Here is a 24,049-nt window from a genome sequence, read left to right as displayed (position 1 = left end):
GTGGTAATAGGAAACAGTCTTTGTAAGCAGTTGCCCCTTTTCTGTTGTTTCATTTTTGACAGTGAATGAGAGATTGGTTCAATTGACTTAAAATTCATAATCAGCCAGTGTTTCTTTTTTGTTGGTGTTGCTTCAATTAAAGAACTAACCATTCTTGGGATTCCAGTCTAGTAAAGAGATGCTATATTTGTGGGTTAAACTTCAGGTATAGTGTCCAGCCTGGATAAATGCTGATTTGTTGATAAAGAAAGCAAAGTAACCATAGCTCAGCCAAATGTTTGCCAGCAATGCCAGGAATATCATACATTTTCTCCATGGTGAGCTATAGAGACAAAAATATATCTAAAAATGCTTCAAATATACTTTATATGAGTCTATTGCAAGTTATATTTAATATACTTTAAATACCTGAACTGTGTAAGCCTAAGTTTTCTGAAAATACTGATTTCAGATGTGCATCTGTTGAAGTTACTGAGTTGGAATGTAGCAAAAAGAACTGATTTTCAAAGATGTTATCTATTTTCTAGAGCGTAATTCCCTTTAAGGTATGTGAGATGGGGTACCAGCAGTCATCTATGTCTTTTAAAAAAAGGTCCTGCAGTGTCTAGGCAGAGATGTTAGGCTTATTGTGGAAGTGATAGCCTTCCAAAATGTGATCAGGTGCTTATAACTCCCTACTGTCCTCTTTCAGTATCCACAATGGAGTAATAGCGGTGTTCCAGCGTAAGGGTCTCCCGGACCATGAACTTTACAACCTCAATGAAGGAGTCAGGTAAGAGACGCGACTCTACGCAAGGTGTTGGTAGCCAGCATGCACAAGTACTGTTTGCTAGCCCTTGCACTTGGAAGTTTCCACAGCAGTATTACAGGTTTTTGGTTTTTTTTCTCCCAGTGGTATTTTCAACCAGTACAGTCTGTTTGGCTTTGGTCAGATGTGTGTCAACACCTCACTGGGTGGCGAGGGCTGGCTTTCTCCTTCTGCACGGGAGGTATTCAGCCATGAGGAAGATGGGATTATTTCAGAGCCTGTCCTGAGGTACTGGATTGAAACTAAGGAAGGGAGAACCTGGACCCTTGTAGTACTGCAGCCCTATACACTGCAACGCTGCTGGCCTTTCCATAGGTGCCAGGCCTAGCTGTGAGGTGCTTCCCTTGTATCCATGGAGGATGTAAAGCCTCCATGCGCTCAGTGCAACGTGGAAAGATGTCCTGCCTGGTGGTCCCTTACATCTAGCTTCAACTTCCACGCAGGACGAATATGCTGTAGATGTTACAGAGCTGTCTTGTGAGCACAATGACCAGGGTAACGCAGTTTAAGGTTCCTATTTCTGTCTCATACTGAGATGATACTGTTTGCAACAGACTAAATATAAACCAGTAAGATGTATAACGGGAACTCTTTTTTTTTTTTTTTTTAAAAAAGGTTAAAAATCCTACCATTTGAGTTATTTAAGTTATAGTTGCAAAGAAAAGTTTACCAAGATACAAGCTGATACCTGGATTTACAGCACTTTACTACTCTTTCTAGTACTTACTATTACTTACTAAACCCTCTCTCAAGGGCAAGGTGGTGGATTTCCTTTTAGAAACTTGTCCCAACACTTTGAAGAATAAACGATGGAAAAGAAGGTGCATTTACAAAAGACAGACAGCTTATTACATTCCCTGGCTGTCTTCAGAGAAGAGATTCAGTGAGTCCCTTTCCTTCACTGCTTATTCCCACTCTATCTGGGCACTGGAGTCTGACGAAATCCACAGGATATCCAGATATTCTGGGATTATCTGCCCCTGTCAGGTTCCAAGTCTGGGATAGCTGGCCCAGGCTATGTCCATTAATTGTGTGAATATCTTCAGAGAAGTCCAGGCAAATGACAGTTGACCTGTAATTTCTCTTTTTCCCCTCTCTCTCTTTCTTTTTGAAATTAGAAGACACTTATCCTCCAGTTGTTTCTTACTTCTCTGGGGAGAAAATGACATACAAAGAATAGCTTTTCTAGGATGGCTGTCAGTTAGCATGATCCATCAATCATTTTGAGTTAGTTATTGGAATAATGGTTGATCATTATTACTGTAAGTGCAGTTAGGATTCTTCAGCTTTATCTGAATGACAAAAAATGGTAGTTCTGGGCTAAGATTTCCTGGCCCAATGCATTTGCCTCAGGGTGCTTGTCTGTAGATGAGGGACAGAAGAGAAAAAATTAATCTGCTGATGTGACAGAGACAAATTCAATCTTGTGTGAACCAACAAATAAAAGATAGATGGATAGATGTTATTTGGTGAATTGTGCCCAGATTTTGCTTTCATTTACCTGGGAAAAACCCCACAGCATGATGATGCTTGCTAATATAGTTGTGTTGAATTATTGCAACATCCCAGACAGCTGAACAGGCAAGCTGACTACAAATAGACTGATGTTTTTTTTTTTCCGTTTTATGATGGGCTTTCCTGCGGCATGATAGGCCCATTTCTTTTTGTTAGGGTAAGGATAACGCTGCTTTGTTGTTATCTCGGCTGATTGCTTAGTTTTGCTCTGCCTGGGGGAGAACAACACCTGGTGACTCACACCTGAGCTGATGGACAACATATTGTGAAATCTAGACCTAGCTAGAAAGCTGCTGTTGTAAAGGAGGCAGCAGCAGCATAATTGGATCTGTTGGAACGGGTCCAGCGGAGGGCCACGAGGATGATCAGAGGGCTGGAGCACCTCTGCTATGAGGACAGGCTGAGAGAGCTGGGGTTGTTCAGCCTGGAGAAGAGAAGGCTCCAATGAGACCTTATAACGGCCTTTCATTACCTGAAGGGAGCCTACAGAAGAGCCGGAGAGGGACTCTTTACAAAGAAGAGTAGCGACAGGACAAGGGGCAATGGTTTTAAGCTGGTGGAGGGGAGATTTAGGTTAGATACTAGGAAGAAATTCTTTACAGTGAGGGTGGTGAGACACTGGAACAGGTTGCCCAGGGAGGTCGTGGATGCCCCATCACTGGAGGTGTTCAAGGCCAGGCTGGATGGCTATTTGAGCAACCTGGTCTGGTGGGAGGTGTCCCTGCCCATGGCAGGGGGGTTGGAACCAGATGATCCTTAAGGTCCCTTCCAACCCAAACCATTCTATGATTCCATGATTCTATGATTCTAATTCTCATGGGATGAGCGAGCGTTTGGCTTTCGAGGCTGGTGCTTGCCTACTGCTGCTCTGAGGTTGCTCCCTCTGGCCTCTGACTTAGGTCTGAACAGCCTTCTGATTGATTACCAAGAGCTGTCCATCCTCTCGGTGACAACTCTTGAGTTTGCTTTTGTGAAGCTTCTCATGTGTGTCCCGCTTGCTTCACCCGTCGAAAAAAAAATCTAGGATGAGAAAACTGCAAGTGGGCAAAGAGGACACAACAGCCAAAAGATCTGTCTCTAGAGGAGAATATGGTGGTGGTGGTTTTTTAAACACGTCCAGCCTCTTCCCAGAAGCTACTGCACTCCTGCTGTTGGCTTCATTTTACTGCTGACCACAGTCAGTAACATTTTAGGGCCTCCTGACTGTTTGCCACCAAAGCTCTTTTGCCTCACTTCAGCTCAAAACCTATCTAAGAAATTACTGATTTGACCCATACCAGAAATATTTGGCTTACTACTATTGTTATTTAGTTAAAAAATAACTTTTTGGGGGTTAATGTTATTTTTGAATGCAAAAATATCTGATTCATAAACATGACCTCAAAAGTGGAATGAGTGTTTATTTGCCTTATGATTGGTTTAGATGCATTTTCCCCACAAGTCCATAATTAAAAAGAAACAAATAGCCTTATTTCCACTGGGCATTCAGGTAAAAGACTAGTATCAGTAAATTTTTTCAACAGTTACAGGACAGTAAAAGAAGTTATTTTATTTTACCACTTAAGTTAGAGCAGATTCTGGGATAGTTTTTGCAATTAAAGCTTGAATATCCAAGTTGACTCACAGACCAAGTGTAAATATTTGAACAGTTAGGTTATGCCCGCAATATTTGCACGCCATCGTTTTGACTCAGGAATGTCTCATATATTCAACTACTGTATGTCATGTATGTGCAAACAAATACATACGAGTTCCTTTTCTGAGCACACATCTCGAGGCTTTGAACTCTGATGATGTATGCACTGATTATTTAAGAAAACATCAGCGGGTACAAATTTGTACAGTACCATTTACTTTTCTTCTAGGTTTGGCTCATAAAAGCTGCCACCCATTTACACCGATGCCTTTTGACACCATTCTTGCATTCCTCTGGCATTAGTAAGTGGCCTTAAATTTGGAGTTACATAGCACTCAGAAGGCCTATTACCACTAAAACCAGTGTGTGATTCCAGTCTCTTTCATATTGCTGTAACTCCTGAATAATGCTGCTAAAGCTAATGATATACAGTAAGGTGGGGAGAAGATACTCCAGTAACTGGGAGTATCACCAGTGAATGTCCTGTACGTTACTTCTTCAGAGCCCTTACTAGGTGATTTAGTAGAGGATTAATTCAAAAGTCAGTGATAAAAATCTATATGCATATACTTACTGTTTAGTATTTCTTTTGGTGCAAGTGTGTGATATTAGTAATCATATAGCATTTTTTCCTTTTTCAGTTAATGCACCATATGTCATTTCAGTGTTTATTTACATCACTTGTAAATCAAGGAAGAAAAAGAAGGAAAGGGAAACACAGTGGAAGCAGGATATCCTGTATTAAAGTTAATACATATTTATAGCTGCCTCTTTTCTGAGTTTCAGGATACGGGTTGAATGCAAACAAAGCACATTTTAGTGGCATTTCCTCCTTTGTAGCAAGGGTTCAAACCCAGTAAAATCACTTGTTTCCACTTGCTTCACTTAACTTTATTTAACTAATAAAGTTAAAATCAGATATTATACAGTGTTAGACTTTCTATACTGGGTACTGTTACAAGAGTTAATTTCAAAATGAACCAAAAAAGCAGCAGCAGGAAGATACAAAAAAAGTCAGGAGCTATTTTTGGATATTTTATGTGAATTTATATTATCATCTCAATTTATGAAGTCATTAAATAGGCAATGAAGACCTGATATCAATGATATACAAGCTTCATAAAAGTGCAAAATTACTAGCTTCAGAATCAGATACACTTGAAATGAAGTCCCCTATCTGATCAGGGATCTCCTTGAGGTATGATCAGATTTTTACCTGGATTCCCCTGTGTTGTCCACATATCTAAATAAAATTATTCAGTAATTTGAAATATCCAGGATCTGATAGGTGGCAACCTACCTGATTTTTGTTAAAGGAAATTAGAAAGGATGAAAGCAATTTGCAAGCAGTGCCTTGGATTTAGTTTTGTTGTGCATCTCTTTTAAATGAATATGGGTACAGAGAACATCAAACACCAGTGTTCTGATGTGGCCTGAGGGCCTCACTATTTCACAAGAAATTAATTAAGCAGCGTGAAGTATCTGTATTATTGGGGATTAAAAGAGCAAGATGCATTAATTGTGCCGTCAGTTCTCTTCCCACCTTTTAAGCAGAGATGCTAATGTAGCCATAGTGCTGCTTGGTGTGATGCAGTTCAGTGCATATAATTAACTACAAGCTGGTTGTTTAGTTCACTCACAGCTGAAAAAATGGAAATGTGGTGGGATTTTGTTTTATCACGGGGGTAGTTATTGGATAAGTAGAAGATCATTTTGTATTTCCTCCCCTAAATGCCAGGAGTTATTAGTAAAACCTAATATATGAAAAGAGAAAGTATTTGCAAATCACCTGTTCAAGACAATGAGGAATCCAGGACTAGACTTCAAAGAGCTGCTAGCTTGAGGAGAAGGTAGGAAATTAAGCAAAACCTGTCAGCATAAAGTATTGGTATTTTTTTGAAACAGTGGCATAAAGAGATATCTAGGAATAAATTGTCTCTGCCAGAGGAGAACTCAAAACTGCAATTTTCTTGTTATTTTAACTTTAAAAATGGTTTCTCTGTCCATGTTCAAAGTAGGAAAAACCTTTAGTGCTATTGCTTGTGATCCAGAAAACAGTCACAACACTTGGACAGTAAATTCCTATTTTCAGTGAGCGTGGCACAATTTGGCTATAGCATCCTTGTACTCATTGATGCACTCTTAAGGCTTTAAGACTTTAAAAATCTTTGGGAGAGGTGGGTTTTAACCCCTGTCAAGGGCTTTTCAGTGTGTACCATTGAGGATGGAGTCTCAGGGCACTGGAAGGACTGTCCCCTCCCATATGTTGCAAAAGCATGCCAAGGGGGCTAACCATACAATGGCTATTCATTGCAAGGAGAAACCTGTGGCTAAATGCCTATGAGCTGCCTTTGAAAATTTTTGTCCACAGATAGTTTGTCTGAAATTGATCAGATTTCTAGCTCAAAAGGATTTCGATGCTTAGGAGCGTCTGAAAACCCCCTTCCTTTTGTTTATTTTCTGTTTCATTTATGCCTCGAGCGTTTCCACAGGGTGGTATGAGGTCAGCATAGGTATGTGCTTAAGGATAAATAAATAAGATGCTGTATTTTGGCCTCCTAAAGATTGGTCTGCTCCTCCTTTCCCTGGTCTTTCAGAAGATCCCAAGAGGCTGGGCTGAAACATGTGGTGGTAAAGACATCGGATCCAACTCTTGCAGATTTTTTCATGGAGTGTAGGGATATGCTGCATTTCTTAAACCAGATGTGTATTTGTTTACTAGATAAATAATTTGATTAATTAGTTATTTGTTAGTTAAAGACATAACCCAAAGGGATAGATGATAGCATGCTACCGAGTGTATGATTTACACAATTGCCCTAACTGAAGTGGGCATTTAGATTTTAAGTCGAGTTTGACTTCATTATTTCATGTGACCTGAGGTTGTCACACTGGGACAGGTTGTCAAAAGAGCTTATGGCTTTCAGGCCAGATTTGCAAATGTTCTCAAAACCCAGCTGGAACTACATTTTTATAAGGCCCAAGCTCTCATTTATGCATCTAAACAGTGACCTGAGTGCAGAGAAGTACATTTAGCATCCAACGTGTGAGACTTAAATGACATAGTGCTCTTTGGAAACGTATCGAGTTTTATTCGCGTACAAATGTTGGGCTTGTGGATTGGGTTGAATTCAGTTTCTCAATTTGAGGGTTGTTTGTGGGAAATTTTTTGCATGTGAGTTTGGTTTGCTCTCTGAGACTGCGTTGTAGGATTTAGTGTAGAGGAATCGTGAATGGCAGAGCTAAACTGGTAAATTCCTACCTGCTTTTTCACTGAAACTGTATGAAACTACAGAAGGATCATGACCCTTTCAATTAGAACTGGCCAAGTTTCATGCCCTCAAAAAAAAATGTAGAATATCATCTTTCTTTGGGTTTCTCTCTAAGTATTTTCTAATGGCTTAGGGGTTTTTTGACATTACGGAGGACAGAGATGATTTGGCTCTGAATTCATCAGCCAAGTCACGTGCCTGGTTTTTGGCTCAGATGCACAGATGAGCAGAGAGCACCAGGAGTTCTCCCACGTCTGCAACGCCAGGAGCCAGTGAAGCCTTGGCAGAGCAGGAGAACAACTCCAGCATTTTTAGAAGGGTTAGATGTAGGATTGAAAGTATCCTCTTGTTGTTGAATCTCAATTTCCTTTCATATGTATTTGTGCAACTGAGCCATCTAAAAGCACAGCGGGTATTTTTCAACACACAAATGCTGGCTGTGAATCTTTGTATTGTTGACCCTGTTTGTTCTATTTGTAGTTAGATATTATTGACAGGCTCTGTGCTGATATGAAAATATTTTGCTATTAATGACTTCCCCTTTTCCGTGCAGTGCACAGTTAATACGATTTGCTGATTACACAGATCTTTTCTTGTTCTTTTTAATACAGGCAATTATTGAAAACAGAACTGGGATCCTTTTTCACTGAATATCTACAGGTAGGCATATGTTTTCTTTCATTTAAATCAGATTTCATTATATGCTATTGAGTAAAATCATTTCACACATTCTAAATGTTGATCTGGAGACCCTTGAAACCATTCAGAGACGTCCACTGACTTCTCTGTGTTCTGTCATTTTATGGACTAATGAAATTTGGATTTTATATATAGTTAGATAGTGAAAGCCCAAGACGTGGAATAGATTTGTGCAGTCACTATGTTTCTGTATGACATTGCTGTCTTTCAGTAGACTTCAGACATGCTCTTTTAACTTAAAATTTAAGATCCTGAGTAAAGCATTTTAAGTTCATTGTAGTATAGTTAATAGGAAAGACATTTAGCAGTGAGTACATGCTGTCTATTGAAGCAGTGGTCTTTCTGCTTCTCTAAGACAGAGTACGTGCTCTGTGGGTCAGCCATTTGGAGTTTGAGGAGCACTTTGTACCACACAGAACACATGCTGTATCCTGAAAGCAGTAGGTGATTACACCATGATTTGACAAGTGTCCCAAGTGATTTAAGCAAGACAGACGCAGGAGGAGGCCTTTGATGACTGATCATTGAAATCAAAGACCCCTTGTATTGTCAAAAGTGAAGAATGAACAAATTGTGAAATGCGTTGTCTGTAGGGAAGTACAGAGTTGAATAAAGGCAGTCTGTATTTTATTTACAGAATCAGCTGCTCACAAAAGGCATGGTGATCCTAAGGGACAAGATCCGGTTTTATGAAGGTAACTTTTATTTTAGCATGGCTGTCTGTGTCTGTGATGCTCTCCAGTATCTTCCCAGGACTAAGAATTAGTTTCTGTCCATTCATTCCTGCAGTCTCTTGTGTCCTGCCTTGGTGTTCCCATTGGCTTTCATCAAGGAGAGGTGATTGCCTAGAGCAGCAGTGAGGGAATAAAGAAAAGTTTACCTCCAGTATGGACACTTCCTTCTCCTGTAACTTTAGCCTGTTCAATATTAAAGAAAAGTGGAAAAAATAGAGTGAGGTAATATAATAAACAAAAAACTAATCCCTAAGATCCCAGTTAGTTGAAGTGTCTGGCTAAGTCCAAAATAATTTAATGCTGTAGGTTGTTTTAAGAGTTATTCTGGATTCATGCTTACATAAATGAGGTCAGACACTGTCTCTCTTTTTTAAAGTCAAGGCACCATTTGTCTATCTGCACCTTCTGGAGGTGTCACCTTCTGGAAATAAACATCAAGGATAACCTCCATCAGATGTGTCATTTTACAGTCACCCTCATTTTGTGTCCTATGCTATTGCGCAGCACTTAGTTGTGCTGTTAAATATGCTGTTTTGTCCTAGATGTAGGCATACAAGTTGCACCAGGGGAGGTTTAGATTTCATATTAGGAAAAATTTCTTCACTGAAAGGGTTGTGAAGCATTGGAACAGGCTGCCCAGGGAAGTGGTTGAGTCACCATCCCTAGAGGTATTTAGAAGACATGTAGATGTGGTGCTTAGGGACATGGTTTAGCACTGGACTTGGCAGTGCTAGGTTTTCAGTTGGACGAGATGATCTTAAAGGTCTTTTCCAACCTAAATGATTCAACAATTCTCGATGTCATCAGAGAGTGAAATGATTTCAGAAAATCTTCAAGAATTATTGCCCACGTAAACAGTCTGAAGATCTTTGGGGACTTTTGAGGCAATTTTAGAGAAATGAGTCTTTCCTTTTCCAAAGTTGCAGTCATATCCCTTAGTCTAAATATACTGTTTAAGCAGTAGCCTGGAGACAGCTGTTTCCATTAGTTTCAGCTATCTATAAATCCTAAATGTGACCTTTCATTACTGACAGTACAGTTCATCAAATTAAGATAATGCTATGGGACCCAGCTTTTCTGATGAAAAGACAATAACCCTGAGCACCGCAAAAAGAGAATTAATTTCAGATTTAAAAAATACCCCCCAAAAAGTACCCAGACTCATCTAAGGTGAATACACAGTTCCTCAGTTATATAAAATAACAGCTTGGAGAGCACAAGGGGAGCTGTAAGGATCTTGAGACTTCAATAACTGCTTTATAAATCACAAAGGAAGTTGGTTTTTAAGTATCAAATTAGCAAATTAGATGCAGAGACCTACCAAAGCCCAGCCCCTTTTTCTTCTGGTTTTGCTAGCTTGAAAATCAAAAATATTTTCGCTGATCTTTAAGATCAAAGCTGAGATGAAAAATTGACATGAGAGATCACTAAATGACTTGCAAATGTAGGAGCTTGTTTAGCAAATACAAAATTTCAGCAGGCTGTTAAGTTCATTTTGGTTTTGAAAGTGATGTATCATTTTGTGGTTACCCCAGAAATGCTGGTAAGGTGAGAATTAAATCAGTCATCTTTTTTTCCAAGTCCTTCCTCGGAAATGTCAACTCACTAAAACTGGCAAGTTTCAGGAGGGTAGCTGTAATTTAAGGAGCTCATTCAGAGGCAGAGGTCTTTCTGAAAGACTTCCTACAAGCTTTCTGTCAGCTTGCCTGCTGATGGATGCGAGTTTTCAAGGCTGGAATTTGGGTTTTCTGGCAGCAGAGGCAGCAGGATCCCACAGTCCATACTGTAGTCAGTGACCCCGTGGCTCCCAAAACACCTGAGACAAAGTTGGGAGCACGGAAATCTTGGGAGCTTCCATTCTGAGCAAGGCTCCCTTCCTGGGTCTGCAGCAGCAGCAGCAGTCCTGCCCTCAAATCTTAGCTTGTCCTGCATCCCACAGCTTGAGTTTTCCTATTCAGCTGGTGTTGAAGTTGAAGAGAAAAAAGATCACTTCAGAGCACACTTTGGAGGGTTTTTGTCTGGCAGCAGGTTTTGAAAAGATGATTTTTTTATTCTTCTATTTCTTTCAGTAGTATCAATTAATTTCTAGAAGCACTGAGAAAAATACTATATGTATTTTTATGTCATACAAAATCAAAATCATATATTGTGCTTCATTAAAATGAGCATCATTTAGAGTAACCCAGCTACCTGGAATCTGGCAAATACTTATGGTAAATACAGGGATCTTTGCCTGACAGTAAAACAAACATATTATTGAAAGGACACAGAAGTCACGTTCCTCCATGTGAGAGATGCTCATCATCAACAAACTGTAGGAATTTGTCCACAGCCCCCAGTAAAAGGCCTGCAGTTAACTCTGCAGCCTGTCTGAGCTGGTGTACAGAAATCCATCACTTCACAAACCAAGCTGCCCGCAAGATGACTGTGTGACAGTAAAGGCACGTTTATCTCAACAGGGGGATTTGACTTCATGTAATTCTAGCCTCAAGATTTGAAAAGGACCAATGTTCAGCACCCACATCTGGAACCACATTTGTAAGGGCTGAGTTTCCACTTAACCTCGACTTGTGGGCAATTAACGTATTTAACTTTTTAAAACTCTGCCCTCAAGGAAGTGGTTGGGCTTCTCCTTCATGATAGGGTTTATATATTTGAAACAGTAGCGTTTCAGACAGTAGTATATGGAGGTTATAATGCAGCAATATTTTTTATTATCATTATTATTATTATTATTATTATTATTAGCGAGTTTTCAAGGCTGGAATTTGGGTTTTCTGGCAGCAGAGGCAGCAGGATCCCACAGTCCATACTGTAGTCAGTGACCCCGTGGCTCCCAAAACACCTGAGACAAAGTTGGGAGCACGGAAATCTTGGGAGCTTCCATTCTGAGCAAGGCTCCCTTCCTGGGTCTGCAGCAGCAGCAGCAGTCCTGCCCTCAAATCTTAGCTTGTCCTGCATCCCACAGCTTGAGTTTTCCTATTCAGCTGGTGTTGAAGTTGAAGAGAAAAAAGATCACTTCAGAGCACACTTTGGAGGGTTTTTGTCTGGCAGCAGGTTTTGAAAAGATGATTTTTTTATTCTTCTATTTCTTTCAGTAGTATCAATTAATTTCTAGAAGCACTGAGAAAAATACTATATGTATTTTTATGTCATACAAAATCAAAATCATATATTGTGCTTCCTTAAAATGAGCATCATTTAGAGTAACCCAGCTACCTGGAATCTGGCAAATACTTATGGTAAGTACAGGGATCTTTGCCTGACAGTAAAACAAACATATTATTGAAAGGACACAGAAGTCACGTTCCTCCATGTGAGAGATGCTCATCATCAACAAACTGTAGGAATTCGTCCACAGCCCCCAGTAAAAGGCCTGCAGTTAACTCTGCAGCCTGTCTGAGCTGGTGTACAGAAATCCATCACTTCACAAACCAAGCTGCCCGCAAGATGACTGTGTGACAGTAAAGGCACGTTTATCTCAACAGGGGGATTTGACTTCATGTAATTCTAGCCTCAAGATTTGAAAAGGACCAATGTTCAGCACCCACATCTGGAACCACATTTGTAAGGGCTGAGTTTCCACTTAACCTCGACTTGTGGGCAATTAACGTATTTAACTTTTTAAAACTCTGCCCTCAAGGAAGTGGTTGGGCTTCTCCTTCATGATAGGGTTTATATATTTGAAACAGTAGCGTTTCAGACAGTAGTATATGGAGGTTATAATGCAGCAATATTTTTTATTATCATTATTATTATTATTATTATTATTATTACTGCTACAGCTGCTAGGAATTTTTGACCTGTTTCCCTGCTGAGTTTCACTGGAACCAATGCCAGATAATTTTTTTTTTTTAAATTGAAACTGAGAACACCCTTTTCAGTCTCATGCACCAGCGTGTAGGACAGCGAGAACTCCTGCCTGGTAGTGCAGAAACAAAGACCTTGGCACGGTTCACAAGCCAGCAGCTGCAGTATAGCGTGATCATCTACACTTGTCACTGAAAGCACTTAAAGTCATCAACCCAGGAATAATTCAGGAGTTGCAGATGGGCAAGAGCTGGTGCTATTTGTCATGTGCGCAAAAATACAGGGAGATCAAGTGTCCCATAATTAAGATTGGCACTTGGCTAACTTGCAGTGTAGATGCTTTCATGCAGAGTTTCTTTGTGTGTAATTCTGGGCAAAATGCTCCCTGGTGGGGTCCCTAAGTAATGCTGTAATACCAATATTAAGAATAGTATCTGATTCCGCCACCAATAGTAGTATTGATTGATTGGGATTGAATTTGCTTCCTGATAAGTCATATTGTCTCGTCTGAATGCCTCATAATCATCGGTGTATTTATCTCCATAATACTTGCTGGTGGAAGTGTAGTGGTATTGCTCTTCCTTCACAGTTGGGTTAGGAACACAGGGATGCTAAAGAGCTTGCCCAAGGTCATGCAGACCATTTTGCGGAACAGGGATTTGAAGACAGCATCCAGCTATCAAGCCAGACTTCCTCTCCCGTAGATCTCGGCTCCTGCATTTGCCTCCATATTTTATGAAATGTTCTGCGAGGAGCTCCATTCCTAACTTGGTCATAGACCCTGGTGAGAGCTTCTCCGATCTCCGCTGAGGAAGCTTCCAGGTGGCTGGAGCTGGAGAGGGAATAGAGAGGGAGGTCCTCCTATCTGTGAGGACCGTGGGGAACTCACGTCATAGCAGGTTTTGACTGCATCTTTTGAAAGTTAACAGTAAAAAGTAGAGCCACAACACCATTCTCTTTTTCAGTAGGTCTTGGGTGAAATTTTCTATGTAAGTGGAGATCCAGAGAAGCTAAGGGATCAGTCTGAGGGGGACGCTTTGTGGAGGATCTCTATAGAGCACACTGCCCCGCTGCCTTACAGCTCAGAGGGCAGAGAGGAACATGACAGGGGAGGAGATATTTCTTGCAGGAATGTTTCCACATTTAATCTGCTGTGTCCTCCTATTGCTCTCCTCTGCAGTCTTGTCCAGTAGGTATTACTGCAAGAAGAGGAGGAGGTAATCTGAGCTATTACTCTTTATTCTTGACGGGGTTTTTCTGAGTAAGCTTTAACCTCAAAGTCTCTGAGTTTGCTTAAGAGCATCAGATGTGTCATCTGAAAAGAGACAAATACTGGGTGATCCAATGCAGTGAAAGGAATACTAATTCTATACGACTAATAGTAGCTGTTTGTATGATTCATCGCTGTTGTTTCCTGTGTGTTTTAGTCTTTGCAGTTAGCTGGTTACAGCCTAAACAGTTCACTAGTTTGTTTTGTGTTTTTGCAGGGCAGAAACTACTGGATACCTTAGCTGAAACTTGGGATTTTTTCTTCAGTGATGTCCTGCCCATGCTTCAGGCTATTTTCTATCCTGTGCAGGTGAAAAATTACTCTTGTTACCATAGAATCTTGAAAAACTGGAAAAAGCAACTTTACTGGTTCATCAACAGATTGATGCAATCCTTAACTCTCTCTCCTTGGGCCAACCTCCCAGTGCAGCATGTTCATGTCATGCAAATAAGTTACTTATGCAAACAGCGGTTTGAAGTGCTTGGGTGAAAAAGATGAAGGGGAACTTTGAAAGCAGGAGCAGAGTACAGGGAGGATGGTTAGTCCTGTCACGCTAAACTCACACTAAAAGTTAAAAAAGGTTATGAATAGTAAACTGAAATATGCACGCACTGAAATAAGTGGAGTTGTGTTGACTTAGATATACACATTTCCTTCTCTGCAATGTGAATTCATCTCTGAAGTATCTCCACTCTTGAAAAGGTGGAGGTCAAGTTGTGTGCTACTATAAATGAACAGTAATATTCCATGAAGTTAGACCAGTTTACATGGGCACAGCATTTGACTCCATTAATTTTAGATCCACCATAGGTACTTGATCTGATTTGGATGAGGCTCACTTTTCTAACTTAATGATGGCCACAGAGTTGTTTATCACTTAAGTCCCAAGGAAATCTGCAGCAGATAGGTATATGTGACTTTCTGGAGTTGCTCTTAGATACCTATAGATTTTAGTGGGAGTTTGGTGCCTAAACATATTTGGGGAAACTTTGGAAGCTTTCTCCCATTTTTCCAAGTGGGACTTCATGCCTAAAATGATTGTCCGAATGTTATCAATATTACCATTTGCATCTGCAGTTAATTACAGGCATGAAATCTGAATCCAATGGGAAGCTGCAACTTTACACAGAATTTGATTCTGAAGGAGAAGAGCTGTAAAAACTTCCAGCTCTACTTCACGCATTGACTTGTGTCTTACCAGTAGAAACTTTCAAATAATAGACATAATACGGTATTAAAAACATATTTTGAAGTGCATCCAAGGCATTTGATAACCTAGATACATAGGTGGACTCTCAACCTGGTTTTCCATAGTGACTTGACCAGATCAGAACTCAGATGTTTTTGAAAATTGCTCTAAATACTCCTTTGCACGTTTGTTTTCCTGAAGCTTTTGAAAATATCTTAGCAACACAAGTCTCCTCACCTTTGAGGTGAAAAAAATGGCTTGAATTTTCAAAGGAGCCTGGAGGGGGTAAGAACCCCAAGTTCCATGTAATTTCAAAAAGGTCTAGGGGCCTGATGTTCTAAGGATACTTCCAAAAGGGCAGCTGGTGCTTATGTGCTCTTATAAATTCTATTCATTAGCACCTGAAGCAGATTTGGCCTTCTTTACTTCAGTACAAATAATTAACAAAGTGAAAAGGCACAGGTGAGGTGGGGTCAGGCTTTTTTATTCTGAACTAAGGTAAGTCAATACCAATTGAATATGAGACCTTCCAGCAGGGTTAATATTTGGCTGGCAGCAAACAGAACTGCAGATAAGAATATATATGTACAGCCATATATACTCAAGGAACAAGCCCTGGTGGTGGCAATGGGAACAGTTTTACAACTCCTCACTGGGTATAAGGCAAGTGGTGTTAATCTCTGTGGACAGAGCCAGCACTGTGTTCTTCAGGTGAGATTTTTTTCAGTGAGAAGTGATGCTTGAACTGCAAAAAGATGCCTTTGAAAATGCAATATGAAACTTCGGCTCTGCTCCTACCTTATAGTGAAGTTTTCTAAACTGTAGAGAAAAGGAGGATCCACAGGTGGGCTGAGTCAGGATTCCCACCATATTTGAAGAGAGTATCCAGCCAGTACTCAAAATCTTGAGAAATAATGGAAATTCAACCCTTTTTCAACCCTGCTTTTTTTTTCTTTTTTTTTTTTTTTTTTTACATCTGATACATTTCATTATTAGTAAAATACAAAATATTTATATATAGTCTGTGCTCAAGTACAATCCCCAACACCCACCCCAACCTCCCCTTTTTTTTTTTTTTTTTTTTTTTTTTTTTTTTAACATCTGATACATTTCATTATTAGTAAAATACAAAATATTTATATATAGTCTGTGCTCAAGTACAATCCCCAACACCCACCCCAACCTCATCATCTTCATAGACAGTCAGACTCAGTCATTGTCTGCAGCATTCATTACTGCCAAATCAAATTCACTGCACAGGTTTGTAGGCTGCACTGTGTCCTTTGTTATGTTTCCTCAGCTTTTCATTCAGGTTTACCGTTCTTGTAATCCCTCAGAAGTGGAGGAAGGAATTTTGACAGAGGATTTTGAAACTCATTTTCACACTGCTCATAATCCATCTTGCTTTGCTTCTGTTTCTAAGGGGAAGGAGCCCTCAGTTCGGCAGCTGGCTCTTCTGCACTTTAGGAATATAATTACCCTCAACATTAAATTGGAAGATGCATTATCACGTTCCAGAGCCAGAGTTCCACCTTCTATTATTCAGATGCTGTTAATACTCCAGGTAAATTGGTTACTTTTCTCAGGCTGTTTTCCTTACCTGTCTTTCTGTATTGTATTGCTGAAGTCTTCTTAAGCAGTTTGTGATTCTGCTCATTCATTGAAAACTTCTGACTCAGAATGCCAGAGCTTCTATGCAATTAAATATTGTCCTAATATCTAAACGTAGAGACTGTAGAGGTTCAGATTTCATGCCTTAAGATCCAGAGGGTCTGAGAGTAAAGACTCATTTTGAAATACAAAGTTTTGCAAGCAGACCAGTGTGTGTGGTAATAACATGACTTCCATGAAATGCTGTGTGTTGCTGCATTAGCAGTTATGGATGTAAAGCTTCACATCTGGAGTAGGCAACACAGTGAATATGCAATTTATCATTGAATCATGGTTATGTTTTGTCACTGGAACCAGATTCTCTCAAAGCTGTTGGTCCAAAACTTTAAGACCAGATAGATACTGGTATTTACCTTCAATGTTAGATTATTTTTTTTTAGTAGTAGTAGTGAGGAGAAGCAAAAAGAGGAATACCAGGAAAAGGGCAAATTTAAGGTTTGTTTTTTTTTGCTTAATTAAAGTAAAACCTGAGCTTGTGTTGGGGAAAAGGGGGATGAGGCAGAAGGGAGGGAGAGAGCCAGGAGCGGATTCTTAGGGGGTGAGGAAGTTGAGATTTTCCTGGCTGGTGATTTTTTTAATAAACAGATAGATTTACAGCAAATGAAAGGATATAGTTTCTCACACTGAAAATGATTCTTTGCTCTTCATCACCATAAGGATTAGTTCTCTGTCTGAAATTGTTGTAAAGAGCAGGATAATCTAGTGATGAAAATGGAGCAATGAGTAAGATTCTCTCTGCTAGGTCAAGAAATGGTATTTCCCCCCTGCTGTCACAGTGTACGTTTGTTGGAGTGTATAATGGTATGTTTAACCTAATTTTCTCAGAAAGAGATAATTATGTGATTGGACTGCCTGCTTGCCCCTTCTCTCCTTTCTTCCTAACCTCCAACTTGCCAGATGCTTCTTCGAACTGCTGGCTGATTATGGCACAATGACAGTGATATCGGAGATACTGAGATTCCTAGGAGTTTTGTGGAAATCAGTGTCTGGAGAGAGGTGAGGAGCCTCAGGGGAAAACTGGAGCGTGGGCTTAACTGCATAATGAGACATCAAAGAATTCACGTAATTGAGCTGTGAACCCAGCTGTGTTAATAGACACCAGAGATTCCACATCAGAGAGTACCATCACAAAAACCTTTAATCACAGGAAGGTTGTCTATCCGGCCTGTTCCCTTCTTAGATGCAAAGTAAACTGTCGTTGCTAACATATCTGCTAGCTTTTTTTTTGTTTTAGAGAGTCTGTGTTGGCTATGGGTAAGATCCTGCTTCACATGAATTCAGTGGTGAGCTGGGAGCTGGAAAACATACTGATTTAGAAAGTTCATAAGAGGTGATGTGGAGTCATTTGCCAGGATCAGTGCTACAAGAAGCAGTTTCTTTGCAAATCTGTTTTCTTTCAACAACCGGAGGTGTTAACAAGGTATCCACCTGTTTAGGGTAAAAGGCCAAACCTATTCTCATTGCAAAGCTGTTGATGGAAATCAGTAATGAAGTGAGAGGGAGTTTGTCCCTGGGCGTTTACTTTTGCATATGTTACCTAGGGTTGTGTGGTAGGGTCCTTTCACAGCGACAGCTCTGCCAAACTTGTGGTTTAAAATCTAATGGAAATTACACAAAAAGGTCAGGAGAGGATCTGGGAATGAGATATTTACATGCTAAGCACTGTTAGTCAATAATTGGATTTCAGAGCAAAGGCTTTTTCCCAAACTCAAATGTCACATGAAACAAAAGCAAATTTTACACATTTATGGCGTAATAATGGAATTTCCTTGATTTAGATTAACTCAACATGTGAATAGGGCTGGAAGAGAGATGACAATTGAGCTGTCCAAAGAGTAGATGGTGGGCTTGTGTGCATGGATTTCCCAGACTGAGAGATGATGTCTTGGTGTGGACATTGTCTAGCCCTATTTCTGTCTACTGCGGTTATCTCTTCTATAACAAACATGGTGATGTTGGAGCAGACTCCCATGGCTGGAAGATGAGTCTAGTGATGCCGACCCTGAACCAAGTGTTGAACCTGGCACTAAGTTTCCCTGTTCCTGTCCTTGACAGCCCTGTGCAGCTGAGTTACATAATTAAGGAGGAGATGGTGTTCTTCAAAACAGCAGCTGTTATGTCTGCTGAAGGCCACAGGTTGACAAAGGCTCATACTGACGTGCAGCAGTCTGTCCTGTTAGACTGGATTAAAGTGGCAGAGGTTTGGTAGCTAACGCAAGGTGCATCTGATACTGCTCATGTGTTAGCTTGACAGGGTGCAGGGGAAGAGCTTGTGTCAGTTTGTCTGGAGGAGACATTTTCTATACAGAGGGGAAGGGAAGCTTTTCAAAGAGAGAATGGAAGCTGCAGCAATCCTTGGACTTTATTCAGGAGGTAGGTGCTGATTCAGCAAAGCTCAGTAAGCCCACGTTTTACCTGGGCGTGAGGTCACTCACATGCTGAAGCCAATGAAGCTATTTCATTGACCTTGGTGAAATTACTGACCTATTGCAAGTTGCAGACATTCCTTGCTTGCTCAGCTGTCCACGCTCTGGCAAGGGCAATAAAACAGCCCCTGCCAAAGACATGAATAAAAGGGCCTGAAATGAAGTTGCGGCCTTTACCTCATTGTTTGGTTGATTGTTTCTCCTTTGCATCAAATCTTCTTCCGAGAGGTGATTGTCCCCCTGTACTGGGCACTGGTGAGGCCTCACCTCGAGTACTGTGTCCAGTTTTGGGCCCCCTACCATAAAAAAGACATTGAGGTGCTGGAGCGGGTCCAGAGAAGGGCGACAAAGCTGGTGAGGGGTCTGGAGAATAAGTCTTATGAGGAGAGGCTGAGGGAGCTGGGGTTATTCAGCCTGGAGAAGAGGAGGCTGAGGGGAGCCCTTATTGCTCTCTACAACTACCTGAAAGGAGGGTGTAGAGAGATGGGGGTCAGTCTCTTTTCTCAAGTCACAGGCGACAGGACAAGAGGAAACGGCCTCAAGTTGCGCCAGGGGAGGTTCAGGCTGGATATTAGGAAAAAATTTTTCACGGAAAGGGTTATCAGGCATTGGAATGGGCTGCCCAGGGAGGGGGTTGAGGCACCATCCCTGGAGGTGTTCAAAAGACGGGTTGATATAGGGCTGGGAGGTATGGTTTAGTGATGATGCTCCTTGTTTGTTGTGTGGGTGTCTATTTTTGTCACTTAGGTTGACGGGTGGACAAGATGATCTTTAAGGTCCCTTCCAACCTAGAAGATTCTGTGATTCTGTGATTCTTTCCTGTCCTCAGTAAACTATTTGCTGTATGTGTGCCCACCAGCCATGCATTTAATACCCTAGCACGTGATACAGTGATACTCCTCTGGTATACAGTGACATGACAGAGGATATACATTGGGACACATACCCAGAGAGCCAAATATCTCATTTTTTTGTGCATTAAAAACATCAAAGGCTAAAAACAAAACAAAACAAAAGGCAGCAGGGGGTGTGGAATTTTATGTCTTCTCTATGCAGTCCCTTTTTGAAGGAAAGAAGAACCTCCTTTTCTGGGATAAAGCTGTTACATGTATTGTAAATAGCAGATTGTATATCTGAAGCTTTGTTTTAAGATACTCTCCATTTAAAGGATCAGAAATTAGTCCTTGGGTTAATTATTAGACTTAGGTTCTCCGATCCAGTAAAGCCACTTCTCACCAGTGCTAGTTACCTAGTCTAATTACAAACCAGTGTTCTACTGGGAAAGCAGAACTAGGGGAAAGAGTGGTATTCCCATGCTGTTGAAGTCAGTGGGAGTTTTATCATGGCTTGGAAGAAGGGCCTTACACCTCTCAAACTTTGGGTTGCCAGCATAGCCTGACCCAGTCACAAAGCACAAACTGAAATGTTAATCCTTTGTGGCTGCCTCACAGGCAACATAAGCTAAAGTGCCTCCAGGATGCTCCTGTTTAAGTTGCGGGGCCTTCAAGAGCAGAGTCATGACAGAGGGAAGTAAAAGAAGTAAAACTGCTTTTGAGCACAGAGAGATGCACAGGAGCTCCCGTAACTACACGGAGTTGTCAGTCTCACCTCAATGACCTTTCTCTTTGGGTGAAATTAGGAAGCTGAAGGTAGAAGGATAAACAGAAGGAGAGATAAGAATTTTCTCCTTTATGCTCTGTAAACCAAAGAGAGCAGAACTACCACTGCAGGATAAACAATCTGAATTATTTCCCAAAGCGTACTGTCAAAGACTCCCTTTGCCACTGAAATGGGAACATCTTATCTCCAGGTATCTCTCCTGAGGTCTGAGAAAGTTGGAAAAGAAGAATTACAGAGTGTTTATCTGCATTTTTGAGTTAACATCAGTGTAATTTGAGTTCACAGAGCCTCTCTGGGTGACCCGAGGTATTTAAAAACTGTAGAAAAGCGCAACACAGTATCTCTCATGCTGAGAGATGAGGCCTCACTAAACATAAGCTCTGAAGAGAAAAATAAAACCTGTGGTTTCCTTTTTGGCTTCTCTGAGCTTTATTTGAACTCCTTTGCCCGTTGTGTTTGTCTGTAAAGGAAGACAAAATAAATACCTAAAGCTGCCCAGTGGGACCTATTTGTTATCTCTGGAAAGTTTGTAAATGTAGGTTCAGGTCCTTGCACTTTAAAGGGGTGGAAAAAGATATTGAAAGCAAAATGTAGTGTGCTGTTTTTCCATCACAGCAGCCACCCAGCAAACCAAAGACAGTGTAGTGGTTGAAAACAAAATACCCTTTGCTATCGGAAAACTGTCGGGTCCTGCCTGTGGGACAGCAGATTTGCTGTAATGCTGCAGTGTGTGTCAACTGTGGTCAATTCTTTATGGCTATAGGGTTTAGAATTCGGTGGCTGCTTTTGAGAGTTTGTCTTGCAAAGTCTCTTAGACCTGAAGCACAGGTTGAACAAAGTGGTGTGGGCGTGAAGGTTTCAATATGCTTTTAATTTCTCTTTACCTTTTTCTGACACAGCAGCCACCCAGCAAACCAAAGACAGTGTAGTGGTTGAAAACAAAATACCCTTTGCTATCGGAAAACTGTCGGGTCCTGCCTGTGGGACAGCAGATTTGCTGTAATGCTGCAGTGTGTGTCAATTCTTTATGGCTACAGGGTTTAGGATTCGGTGGCTGCTTTTGAGAGTTTGTCTTGCAAAGTCTCTTAGACCTGAAGCACAGGTTGAACAAAGTGGTGTGGGCGTGAAGGTTTCAATATGCTTTTAATTTCTCTTTACCTTTTTCTGAATTCCTGGTTTATAACACGCAGAAAGCAGTAAATAAAAGTATTGTAGACCTTATTTAAATATAAATCACCATATCAAAAGGCCTGTGCTTCCCCTGGGTTGTGCATAAATGTGTTTTCTTCCTTCCTGGGGAAAGGGTGGCTTGTCTGTGTCATTTGCATCAGCCCTCTTGGCACATAAGGGGTCAGGTATGAGATCTTACAGCCGGGAAACTGCCTGACACAAAGGGAAGAGTCCTCCATTGCTTTGTGTTGGCATCCATGAAACTGAGAATGTGACCCTCAAGAATATCTTGTAGAAACAGTGCTCGCTTCTAAGCAATATCCTCTGTCTTATTTATTGTCTCTGTCAGCAAGTGCAGTTTGCTGTAATTAAATTGACACAGGTTTGTTATCCTGCAATGAATCTGTATTGAAAACAAAATACCCTTTGCTATCGGAAAACTGTCGGGTCCTGCCTGTGGGACAGCAGATTTGCTGTAATGCTGCAGTGTGTGTCAACTGTGGTCAATTCTTTATGGCTATAGGGTTTAGAATTCGGTGGCTGCTTTTGAGAGTTTGTCTTGCAAAGTCTCTTAGACCTGAAGCACAGGTTGAACAAAGTGGTGTGGGCGTGAAGGTTTCAATATGCTTTTAATTTCTCTTTACCTTTTTCTGAATTCCTGGTTTATAACACGCAGAAAGCAGTAAATAAAAGTATTGTAGACCTTATTTAAATATAAATCACCATATCAAAAGGCCTGTGCTTCCCCTGGGTTGTGCATAAATGTGTTTTCTTCCTTCCTGGGGAAAGGGTGGCTTGTCTGTGTCATTTGCATCAGCCCTCTAGGCACATAAGGGGTCAGGTATGAGATCTTACAGCCGGGAAACTGCCTGACACAAAGGGAAGAGTCCTCCATTGCTTTGTGTTGACATCCATGAAACTGAGAATGTGACCCTCAAGAATATCTTGTAGAAACAGTGCTCGCTTCTAAGCAATATCCTCTGTCTTATTTATTGTCTCTGTCAGCAAGTGCAGTTTGCTGTAATTAAATTGACACAGGTTTGTTATCCTGGAATGAATGCTGTGATTTTTAGCAAGGCATAGCATTGTTTTGTTGTAGGAAAAAGATCCTTTTGAAAGAAAATCTTGACCTTTTTGGTAGAGGAATCCTTGTCATGTTTGATTTTTAATTTCTTCCTGTGGGTTTTATTATTGCACTAGTTTTCTGATGCTAGGAATCATTTCTGCACGGAAGCAGCAAAAATGCTAGGGCTACTTCATCTACATCTTGGGGTATTGCCTCAAGCAGGTTGGGATGTGCTGTGTTAATGAGACAAGAAGCTGGGAACTGACTGGGGAGTTCAAAACAGTGACAGCAGCAGTAGCCTGAGTGCAACACTGGAACCAGAAAGGTCTAAATATACATTACAGCGGTGCTGACACTTTGGTCGGCCGATGGTGCCAGGTGGGAGTGCTAAATACACTCTCTGTACTAATCAAAGTACCACTTCCACTTGCTTGCATGTCAGTCAAGAGCCAGAGCTGGGGACCCTGGTGTAAGTGGCAGGGACTTGAGTTGGTGGCAGTCGGTGGCTATCCATTTTCCATTTACATGCTGTAGGATTATAGCTAAGGAGGGAAACCACATGAGAGGCATTTTCCCTCTATAATGTTTTTAGCTCTGTTTCTGCCTGGCACTTATTTCACAGCTCACCACAAGTATGTTTTCTCTAGGGACAGAGATAGGGCGAGTGAGTGTGGTTTCTATTAACCAGCCTGTAAGCCTGACTCACGGTGGACGTTTTTAGTAGTAACTCCAACGCAGCCAGCATTTCTGCACCACAGACCTTGAAGGATCTAGCACTCAGGTGGACCCTCTTTCTAACAAAAGCCAATGGAAATCCATTGCTATATGAAAAGAACAGATTTCGTTTTGAAATCGAGTACTTTCCAAAACTAGCTCTTGACATATGTGGCAATACTACGCGTTGCCACTTCTGTGACCTTAAGCAGCAGAAAAACAGGAAAGGAACATAAAACACTGTAGTTGTTTTGTATTGTTATATATGAACACGTCTCATGACACCATGAACATGGTGGCGTAGTAATTCAAATGTGCATCTCCTCCCTCCTCTTAACAGAAAGACTGTCTTCAAGGGAACATGACCATAACCTTGTCCATACCAATTAAACCCAATTGTTTTAGAAGGTAATTTAAATTGTGCAAATGCCTTTGGGTGTGCGCTTATA

At 40.9% G+C, this 24,049-nt stretch overlaps 1 protein-coding gene across 3 annotated transcripts in view; it reads left to right on the top strand.

Moving 5' to 3' along the window:
• PRR5 (proline rich 5) overlaps nt 1-24,049 on the top strand; it is a 106,069-nt gene that overhangs the window by 53,572 nt on the left and 28,448 nt on the right. For all 3 annotated transcript variants that reach the window (XM_014940162.1, XM_014940161.1, XM_014940163.1), the window contains 5 exons: nt 692-772; nt 7,843-7,891; nt 8,568-8,625; nt 13,962-14,053; nt 16,357-16,497. In XM_014940162.1, coding sequence (XP_014795648.1) covers nt 692-772; nt 7,843-7,891; nt 8,568-8,625; nt 13,962-14,053; nt 16,357-16,497 — 421 coding nt within the window. The remainder of the gene's footprint in view (nt 1-691; nt 773-7,842; nt 7,892-8,567; nt 8,626-13,961; nt 14,054-16,356; nt 16,498-24,049) is intronic.

This window comes from Calidris pugnax, unplaced genomic scaffold (genome assembly GCF_001431845.1).
Source record: "Calidris pugnax isolate Ruff unplaced genomic scaffold, ASM143184v1 scaffold36, whole genome shotgun sequence".
Lineage (NCBI taxonomy): Eukaryota > Metazoa > Chordata > Aves > Charadriiformes > Scolopacidae > Calidris > Calidris pugnax.
Note: the sequence above shows the minus strand (reverse complement) of the source record. Positions and strands in the feature narration are given on the sequence as shown.